General features: G+C 31.3%; 2 protein-coding genes across 2 annotated transcripts; both read right to left on the bottom strand.

Annotated features, from left to right (window-relative positions):
• Positions 1-2,406: 2,406 nt before the first annotated feature.
• LOC108379888 (uncharacterized) lies at positions 2,407-7,403 on the bottom strand. The gene is made up of 2 exons (XM_017636246.1): positions 6,340-7,403; positions 2,407-2,550 (listed from the first exon to the last, which is right to left on the bottom strand). The coding sequence occupies exons 1-2, from the start codon at positions 6,517-6,519 to the stop codon at positions 2,422-2,424; spliced, it is 309 nt and encodes a 102-aa protein (XP_017491735.1). The 5' UTR covers positions 6,520-7,403; the 3' UTR covers positions 2,407-2,421.
• A 2,237-nt stretch (positions 7,404-9,640) lies between these two features.
• Positions 9,641-10,725, bottom strand: LOC108379889 (transmembrane protease serine 11F-like). The gene is made up of 3 exons (XM_017636247.1): positions 10,691-10,725; positions 10,432-10,608; positions 9,641-9,917 (listed from the first exon to the last, which is right to left on the bottom strand). The coding sequence occupies exons 2-3, from the start codon at positions 10,511-10,513 to the stop codon at positions 9,778-9,780; spliced, it is 222 nt and encodes a 73-aa protein (XP_017491736.1). The 5' UTR covers positions 10,514-10,608; positions 10,691-10,725; the 3' UTR covers positions 9,641-9,777.
• Between the last annotated feature and the right edge of the window lie 6 nt (positions 10,726-10,731).

The raw sequence follows: 10,731 nt of genomic DNA, 5'->3' as shown, positions 1-10,731 counted from the left end.
AAAAAAACATTTCGAAAGTTCAAAATTTCACAATGTTCGGGATTTTTAATGTCTATTTCTTGAAAATTTAAATAAAAAATATATAACTTCAAAACATTTGAAAAATAAAAAAAATGCAGAATTTTGAAATTAAAAAAACCGTAAAACCAAAAACTTATATGTGTAAATTTTTGGCTAAATAGTTTTTTTGCAATAACTTCAACCAATCCTAAAAGATACTGAAATTTTCAAGAAGAAAATTTTTTAAAGAAATTAATTTTTGAACTGTGAACAAAAAAAACTTTTGCAAACTCTAAATTAGAAACTCATTTTAATTAAATAAAAATTGTTTAAGATAACTTTATTTAGAGTTCGCAAAAAAATGCATTTCGTTGTTTAAAAATTGATATCTTAAAGTTCTGCTCAAAATTCATGACGGTAGTACCAGGGAGGAAATCGGACAAGAAGATATGTTTTTAGTGCTTAAAATCTCACACTAACGAGGTTAAGCCTTTCCCCTCATTCCATTTATATCAAAAAATACGTACACATACAGTGTGTCCTAGACCACCCATCCGCCCCCTCTAAAATTGAGGGAAATGTTTTTTTCTGAAAATCGCATATTTATAACCGACCAAATCAGGGATGCCCTCTCATTTGGTGGTAATTCCCCAGATTCAGATTCTGTGCATAAAAATACATAATTTCTATCGGAAAATATTTTCTAGAATGGACCTTTGGTTAAAACAATTGACAACCGGTCGGTTTAACCCACTTCCGCTCGAAATCGGTTTAAACCATATAAATCAAAGTTTCACACTTTATATAAAATTCACAAAAATTCAAAAAAAAATCAAAAAAAATCATCCAAATTTTCTACTTTTTGTTAATTTTTTTAGATGGGTTTTTGCACTTTTTTCCATATAAAGAGCTGTTTTCAAGAAAATTTCTTCTATTCAAATTTCTTAAATCAGTTTGCAGCTCTCAAGAAAAAAATGTTCGCGTATTTATTTCTTCCAGAAAATTTACATCAAAAACAAAGTAATTTTTCAAGCAACAGAAATAATGAAAAAATTTTCTTGTTGCTTAAGCACGAATTTCTTATGAAAAATAATGCGAGAGACCGTTAGCAACAAACTTTCAAAAAATCAACGCCAGCTTTTGTAAATTGCACTTCCTCGTAGCGAATGTCATGCATTAGTCACTTAAGAGTCTTGTACGGAAAAGTTACGTCTTAAATGACTTTGGGCTCCGTTTGTATGGAAGTCGTTCATGACTTTTTCATATAAATGGTAATTTCGTCGTTGGTATCATCTGCATGACTTGGTCATGCAGGGATCTTTAATGATATTCAAGCGACAGTATTTTGCAATGGACTTTTTATAAGTGACCGCTGCAAGACATTGTTTGTTATAAGTCTTTGATAGGAGTACACCTGCATAACATTGTCACCAGTGTCATTGTCAGCTATATGTCGTTTAGAATTCACAGCAAGTGCGACGCTGTCACTAAATCCTCATTAGTGACGATGTCACCGGTGACCATTTTCTGTACTGGGTTGTTATATCAAAAAAAAACACAAAAGCAGTCTCCAAAAAAAAAAAACAGAAATGCTCAAAAATCAACGCGATTTTGTAGCCGGTTGAAACTTGCTATTCACCATACTAAAGTTGAATGGGCTAAAAAACGGCATACCCGAAATTTTCTAGAAATTCTGAATAAAAGGTTGAAAATTTTGATGAAATTTTTTTAATTTTTGCGAACTTTATATTTAGTGTGAAACTTTGAATTATATGGTTCATATTATAGAATGAACTACATTTTCATAAATAAATAATGCAAAAAATTGTTCATGAAAATAATTATGAATATTATATGAGAGCAAAGTGTACACTTTCATTTGTCGCCTAGTGTATGTTTGTACGTATGGCTAGGCATCGACGAAGACAAGATGAAATTGCGCCTGGGCAAGACACTACCCCAAAATCTTCCACTTGCGAAAAATAACTATTGCCAGCTGGTTCTTTTATTTCGATAGGCAATCGAAAATCTTTTGATGAATAAAAATGACATTCTACAGCCAAGTATCCCATAATATCTTTCTAGGTGGCGATAAAATGTGACGGCATCGAAACGAATTTTCGAACAAATTCCATACTTAAATCGCACTGCCTATTCTATACAGATAACGAATATCAAAGAAGGTACCCACCAATATACAGTAATGATCATTGGCCCTATTAATAGAGATGATAGGGTATTGAAACAGAGTAAACGGAATCTTAAAGATCAACAATGGCCAAAGACTATCCTTGCCAAACGAGAGTATAAACAAAAAAATATTAAACCATTTCTAATTGTACACCGCTCAATAGTCACTTCTATTGAGCTTATTCTGGTAGTTGTGCAGACATATCACACATAAGAATAAAAAATAATTCATTAAAAAGTTATACTTACTTGTTCTGTTATGTCATTCAAATGAATTATTACGCAACTATCATACTGGTATACACCTGGAATATCCTGCGTATGAATAATGATCTCGTTACCATACCATAATCCAGTGATCTGTAAAAGAATACGAAAATATTCAATTGAGATCTAGTAATATCTTGATTGTGACGCAATAAAAGTTATTCTATATACATACTTATAAATCTTTAACTACATTCAATATAAGCACGCATTTTTGCAAACATACATACATATTTGTGTACATTAGGCATATGATTTTTTTTTCGTTTCTAAAATTTCATTTTTTCTTGTGGGCGAAATTATCGTATGTGCCACACAAAAGTAGTTTGTATATACATATCAAGCCTTAACCGCCAAAAATATGTAAGTGGTATATTTTCAAAATTTAAATTTTTTTGCAGAAATGCATCTACATTCATAGTACATGCATCAAAAAGAAATTTTTTGAAAATATGTCGCTTACATCTCTTTGGCGGTTAGGGCTTGATATGTAGCAAAAACAAATATTAACAAAATAATTTTAAAAAAATTGAAAAGCAGAAAAACGCTATCCTATAAAATTTGGTTTCGGGCATGTACGATAATCTCGTTCAAAGGGGTCGATATGTATAAATATATGGAAAATTCCATGTTAACCGAATCGTTTTTGCGAAAAATTATTATCTCGCTAGGGGGCGCCAGGGTCGGGATATTTTGAAAACCCGTAGTTATGGTCCGATTTGGTTCAAATTTGGCGTACTAGGACTAAATAATTAAGAGTTATAAGTTAAGCCTATTGGTATAATAAATAAAATCGTTTAAGATTACGGTCTTTTCAGTTTGAATGTGTACGTTGATCACGTTCGACATGATGGAAGTGTCCATTTGTATTAATTTTATATGTTTTTGTGAGTGCAAAATGTTTTTTTTTCTTGGAGTTCCCTGCGGCAACCTTTTGTACCAAATTTTCACAAAAACGTAATTTTTGTTGGTTTTGCATTATTCCTCATGCTCGCCTCATAGGTTTATTTAATTTTAGAAAAAGTCATATGGCTAATGTACGTACGTACTATATACCTACATTTGCATCCACAACATGCGAATACATACTCATAAACGAAAACAATCTTCATGCTTGTCATGTTGATGGCCGTTAAATGGACTCTTCGTTAATTGTATTATTAAATTTACGTAACCTTTTGTTGACTTTCTAAAAGAGTCAACTTTAGGGCACCAGAAAAGATTCGGTATGTGGAGTATGCATTTAAATGTGTACATACTATATACTCACATACTAATGGACATTAGACTGAGGCGGGGAAAAACTCACCGTCTTCTACCCTTTTAAGAGAAGTAACATAATTATTCCCTTTCTTCATTCTTCTTAAATGTACCCTATGTAAGTGAGTGTGAAATTTCCCTTATTATTACTTATTATTTCGTAAACCTTTTATTATTACATCAATGATTATTTATTGATTGATTGACATTAGATAGATGTGGGATATTTTTTATGCCCGTCAAATGGCGAAAAAAAAGATTCGCCACCGAGAACAGATAAGGAATAAGAAAGAATCGATTGTTTTTCTCTAGTAACTAAATGAATCATCGTATCATTTAATCAACTGTTCTGACTACAATTTTTTTAATAAAAAAAATTAGTCGGTTTTGTTTTTTTTCAACCTGCAAGCTCGAATAAGTGATATATGCATACATATGCATAGGTAAATATAATAGTCCTAGACGACTTGCTTAGTACAAAACTTAGAGCTTATTTGTCGTCTATTAAGATGAGCCGAGCATACGCTTCTTTGAAATCGTTGGAAATGCCCATTATTATAATATTACGGGCGCATACAGTGACTCAAAGAAGTATTCACATGTTGATTTTGTATACACAAGCACATTTGTGCATTAGTGTATTATATATAACTAGGCCCATCGGTCGAAGCCGTTTCCCCCGAATTTTCAAAGGGGCTTGGCTTTTTTGTTTTTAAATTAAACTACTATTTTACGCATTACGCATCGAAAGGGTGGAAAAAGTTTTTCAAATGACGAGGAGGTGATGGGGAGGTGAAGAAGTAGGGCAAGGAGCTGGTGGAACACTTTTTCAAGGCAAGCATGAAAAATAGCAATGAAAGGAATGGCGACTAATATTTTGAAGTCTACACAAGTTGGGGACACTTACTTACATACTATTTACTTTCTGAACGTGCCTCGAATGAGTTTTTCAATCGGTACCTACAAAACAAACACAATTTAAATAAAGAAGCCTAAAATTATACTACAAATATTCATTTAAGTATTCATGAGCAAATTTACATAAAAAATTATTATTTTTATTTGAATTTTACAGAGGGGATAAAATTATTATCAATAAAATTGCTGATGGAACCGGCAGTTAAACTTAAAAATAGAATTCATGTTTTAAACTTTGAAGGGCTAAAGATATATTTAAGCAATTCGCAAGGAAACATAAAAGTCATCTTATGAATTTTTACACTGTTAAAAAATAGTTCGTTGTGTTTTCAAATCTTCTAAATATTTATTAAACCGTTAAACACTTTAAGACTTACTCCACTTACGATACCTTGTGAACCACCTAAATATCTCCGACACAAGATAAGAGCAATAATTGTAAATGTCAGAGCGAGTTTTCTACAAAAAAAAATGGTTGGTAATGAAATTTTATTGCGAATAGTTATAGCCAGAAACCGCGTTTTTTATAACAATTGATTTGAATGTCTCGTGAACCTGAGGTGATGGATCAAATCTGTCTCCGGACAACCCTTTGAAAAAGTATAGCCTGGCCTTAGGATCTTGACTTTTGTCAAATCTAGTAGGCCTCTCATGAATGCATATCTCTCGATTTCTTATCTAAAAATATAATACTTATCATAACTAAACTACACTTATACATCTATTGACAACTTTTGCCTATTTATTTTTTTATTATTTAACTTTAATTATTTTTTTTTTTATAAAAATATAGTTTATTTTACAACAGAAACCATTTAAATCCAAGTTACAAGCTTTGTACAAACATTTAGAAAAAAATCATCAAAATTTGAAATTTTGTATTTAGATTTTTTTTTTTAATTTTTAGAAGTTTCATCAACATTTTTTATTCAGAAGTTTTAGAAAATTTTTGGTATGCAGTTTATAGCCCACTCAACAAATGGAAATTTGACAGGCTTGTGTATTTTCCTCCATATAAAAAAAAATCGTTGAACATACACTTGTGGTCAGCTAATTTAGTTAAGTGACATTTCGACTAGTTTTGGCCATTTTCCTTTTATTTATTTAATGTTAATATTTTGTTTCAAGCTTAGTATTATATATATCCAAAACCATGTAAATCCACATTTCAAACTTTGTACAAAAATTATAAAAATTCAACAAACTTTAGCAATTACACTCGAAAATTTCAAACTTTCTTTTCAAAATTTTTTTAGAAATATTTTAGGAATGCAGTTTTTTAGTCCATCAAATTTTAGTGCAAATTTACAGACGCTAGAAAATCGTGTAGATTTTTAACAGTCATTTAGCCGACGGTGTTGGGCATTTTCTTCCATATAAAGTATGCACGACAATTTCAGAAAAAAAACATTAAAAATTAATATGCTTTTCTATAAATTTCCACTAAAATTGAATGGACTATAAAACTGCATACCCGAAATTTTTTTAAAAATTCTGAATAAAAAGTTTGAAATTCTGAATAAAAAGTGTAAAAATTTTGATGAAATTTTGTTGAACTTTTTTTAATTCTTGCACAAAATTTGTTATTATTATGTCGGGCACTATTTTAAAGACTGATTTTGGTGGAAATTGCATGAAGGTTTTTTTTTTTAATAGAAGCCCTCAATACATAGGAAATGAATATTTATAATTCAAAAACCGCACTTGTTCAATATCCACAGAGTGTTGAGGCTTTATGTCCATACACAGCAATGAATTCGTATAAATGTTTCGATCCGTACTTGAAATCCCCTCTTCATAGCTTTGATACTGATTTAGGGCAAAGCAGCAAAAAATTCCAGAATTCCAGAATAAAAGAAAACAAATCAAAAATTTCGGCTGCATTTTATATAAATATATATATTTTTTAATGTTAATACGAAATTTAATTAAAACACTTGATTAACGTATTATTTTATGATTTTTGCGAAAGTCAAACGCAATAGCGCACACAACAACGTTTAAGCTCACAGCACAGTTTCAAACTGGTGAGGGCGGCTCATCACTTAAGCAGATCAGGAGCGATAAGCGATATTTTCTCCAGTAGCGTCGCTTAACATTTGATTTTGTTATTTTGCTGTTGTTGTACAGTATTTGTATAGTAGTTGTTGTTGCAATGTTTATTCTTCTTGATGTTACTAGCTATTGACATTAATAAAGAGGATGGTTGGGAGCTGCTACTATTATTATTCCAATAACACTAGCGACGAGCATATATGCTCTCGCATCTGGAAAGCACGGACTAATTTAAGCGCAGAAATTGCTGTTCATACATACAAACGTTCATCAGCGCATAAGTGCCGACATACACACATACATACATATTTACATATGTATACACAAACATACAGCATGTTGTGGCGTGTATGGCATCGGAATTGTGTAGATGTTATGATGAGTAGTGGGTCGAAGTATTATACAAATTGCATACCAATATAAATTGGAAGAGCTTCAAATGGTGAGCGTAGAGAGAAATTTACTACCCGCCTCCACAGAATTGAAATTGTCAATTAATTTTGCGGGTTCGCCAAAGGGGGCTGATGTTGCTGCCCTTTATACCGCTATAAATGGCGTTGACCGTATGTGATCTACTCGAATGGTCCAGTTTGTTAAATGCTTGTATGAATCATGCACACTGAGAAAGGCGAAGAGTTTCATACCCAATACAGTAGTTTTAAATTGTCTTCTTGGAAGTAATGCATATGTGGAGTTATAACTTTTGCTAAGTGTTTGGCCCAGCTTTTCCTCCACTTTGTATTTAACGAGAGTGCGTCGAGTGTACAAAGCTTGGAGTAGTTTACAGCCCTGCCTTTAACAAAAATCCTCTTTGCGATGATCGCAGCGATCTCTTTCAGGATCTCAAAGCAGTCTCAAAAATATTGAAATAGTCTGGAAGATTCCGAAATTCTTTTTTTTGCACTGAATAAATAGCCAGTATTTAGTATTTAACCAAGTCATAAGTACTAAGTGGTTTTGTATCCAGTATATAGTGAAGCCATAAATACTAAGTACTTTTTTATCCAGTATTTATTGCAGCCAAAGTCTCAAAGAACTTCTTACGTGCGTTTCGTTAGATGAAACTAACTAAATACTTTTAAACTAAGTATTTAGCGCTGTGAAAACAGGGACTTTTATTAAAAAAATCGTTATTTTTTTACTTTTCTTTAATTACTCCTCAAATAACAGTTATTTCTGATTTTTATTTTATAAATCCAATAAACAATTATTTTTGATTTTTATCTAAATAGTGTGCAAATAACAGTTATTTTTGATTTTAAATTATATGTCTTAGAAAACAGTTATCGAAGACTGTTATTTATAAAAGTCATAAATAAAAATCAGGCAGTGACTTTTACTTTTAATAGTCATCAATAGTCACTGACTTTTGTTTTTTAAATCACACTCATAAAAGTCAGTTGTATAAATCGTAGTAAACTTTTGTTCTCCAACACCTTCTTAACTGCGAAAAATTACACATGACTTTTATACGTATGACTTAAAAAATAAAAGTCGGTGACTGATTTATGTATATTGATGACTATTAAAAGTAAAAGTCACTTACTGATTTTTGTTGGTGACTTTTAAAGTAAAAGTCTTCGATAACTGTTATCTAAGACAGATAATATGAAAAAACAAAAATAACTACTATTTGCAGATTATTTAGATAAAAATCAAAAATAATTGTCATTTTGGATCTATAAAATAAAAATCAAAAGTAGTTGTTATTTTTTTTTTTATTTTGCAAATTGTATTGCAAATAAAAATTTATTTTCAAATTTGATTCTCGGTGAAAAAGAAATCGATTGGTAGGTATTAGTAGTGAATTTTTCAATAACAGTTTTCATCAATAACTGTTTTGCTCGGTCCCTGTGTGAAAATAAGCATAGCACTAGCATAGCAGTTGCCATCTGTAATATCGTTTCGGCAACTAGCAACGCAACTGAGCTTCGGTTGCTATCGATAATCGACCCATTAGTAAATACAATTTTGCGCATCACAGTTATGCTCAATCGAGTGCCGTAGTCCCTCTGCGAAAGAATAATACGGAAATTGTGGAACCCACAGCTGTCGCGAATGAATTTAACAATCATTTCACCACATTAAGTCAAAAGGTTAGTTCCACACGCTTTCCGGGTTGTTTCGAAACTGTTAAAATTCTATACCCAACATATGTGCTCTCTTTTTTTAAACTTGGAAGATTTGAATTTGAAACTAAAATTAGTTTGGTCACATATGTAGTCTAAAAAGTTTAAAATTAAAACCGAAATTTTTAACCGTGTATGATATTGAGCCATTTTTTTTAAGTCTGACGGATTTCGTAAAAAAAGTTATATCATATCTCCGATTCGCTTAAAATTTTTTTATGGGTTCTATACATGAAATAAGCTAACATGTATTCGAGGAAATTCTTTCTTTGGAGATGTGATCTGTCAAAGCTTTGATTTTTTCGTGATTCAGACTAATCATGTACTTCTTCAAATCGTTATATATCGGGTTCTGCTCATCGTAGAGACATCATCTTAACGTCGTTTTAAAGCTAAAGAAATGGGCTTGACATTTCTATGCATAAGATGGTCATGATTGTCCCAAAGCCAACTTAGCTATTAATAGTTTAACTTTTTGAAGTTGATTTACATAGTGAAGACCAGTAAATTAGGGATTAAAAATAACACCATCGTAATCCTTGTCTCTATAAAAAAAAACATGGTTCAAAAAAATTGGTGTTTTTCAAGAACTATTTTTAAAATTTTATTTTTTTCTTTATGACGAGATGGTTCGTTTTTTTGTGAGAATAGCAATTTTTTGTAATTTGTTGTGGCGATTGTAGGAATAAAGTTAGCAAAACGCAGATTCGATATATTTTTGAAGCGAACCGAAAGTGTGACACTAAATTTAGTGTCCGATATGAAAAAGAATGACTCTATTGTAAATGTAACGTTGCCAGTGAAATAATGGGCCATACACCTTTGTTAGATTTCCCTTTATTTTATCTACGTCTGATACAAATTCTAGTACTACTTACACCACTATGTATCTATGTACATTAAAAAATTGTTTATAAAAATATTAAATTTCCATTTCGAGTTAAACGTTCATTCTTAATTATGTAGCATTTTGTATGGAAAAATTAATTTTGTCCATTATCCAATCCACATATTTTTCGACGCGCACATATACGCCCGGTTTATTTGCGTAGCCGCAGTGTTGTCCCCATGAAATTATGCCATACAGTGTTTCACCATCTAAAAGTAAAAAAAAAATGTAATTTTAAATTAGAACACTAGTTATTTTATCTAAATATTGTATGTGTGTAAATTGGGGTGCAAAAAATGGAGCATTTCCACCGGAATTGTAAAATTTATTATACTTTAAGACTTTCTTATATTCGGAAAAATATATAGTAAGATTTCCGTGAGCTAGAACGATTTGAAATTACCTCCAAAAATTAAATTTTTTTTTTGATGCCGCTGATAAAATTTTTAAACATTTTATGCAGACTTTTTAAGCTACAATTCTTTTATCATAGTGGATTAAAAAAATTTTAGCTAATTTTATTCATAAAAACTCAATTTTTGTAGGTATTTTCAAACATGTGCAGCTTACGTAAAGCTTCGTTTTTTCGAAATATTTAGACAGGAGTCCCGGCATATAATCAGTTTTTCATTTCCTGTGGAAAAACAGTACCGATTTTTTATTTTTATTTTATAGAGAGTGATGCACTCTACTCGATATAACAAAGGATTTATGTATGCATACCCTCGTCATGACAAATCAGCGGCCCACCAGAATCGCCATCACAAGCATCCACGCTCTCGTCCATATAACCGGCACAGAACATGCCTTCAGTCAAGCTGGCGCCATAAACATGAGGCTGCTTACAAACATCATCGGACAGTATAGGCAATTCAGCGGCACGTAAAATATTAGAAGGAGCTAATAGAGATTGAAATTTAAAATAATAATCATTTATATTGCATTGCATATAATTTTTGTAGCAATAAAAAGGTAAACATACTTGAAACACCGGATTTAATAGAGCCCCAGCCGGAAATTGTG

Source organism: Rhagoletis zephyria, unplaced genomic scaffold (assembly GCF_001687245.7).
Source record: "Rhagoletis zephyria isolate East Lansing unplaced genomic scaffold, Rhagoletis_zephyria_1.1 Rzeph_scaffold_17606, whole genome shotgun sequence".
Lineage (NCBI taxonomy): Eukaryota > Metazoa > Arthropoda > Insecta > Diptera > Tephritidae > Rhagoletis > Rhagoletis zephyria.
Note: the sequence above shows the minus strand (reverse complement) of the source record. Positions and strands in the feature narration are given on the sequence as shown.

Coding starts and splice junctions, on each gene's coding strand:
- LOC108379889 (XM_017636247.1), bottom strand. CDS start 10,513: ATGTTCTGTGCCGGTTATATGGACGAGAGCGTGGATGCTTGTGATGGC. Junction 9,918..10,431: donor GCTGATTTGTCATGACGAGG/GTATGCATACAT, acceptor TTTTACTTTTAG/ATGGTGAAACACTGTATGGC.
- LOC108379888 (XM_017636246.1), bottom strand. CDS start 6,519: ATGCAGCCGAAATTTTTGATTTGTTTTCTTTTATTCTGGAATTCTGGA. Junction 2,551..6,339: donor ACTCTGTGGATATTGAACAA/GTGCGGTTTTTG, acceptor ATTCTTTTACAG/ATCACTGGATTATGGTATGG.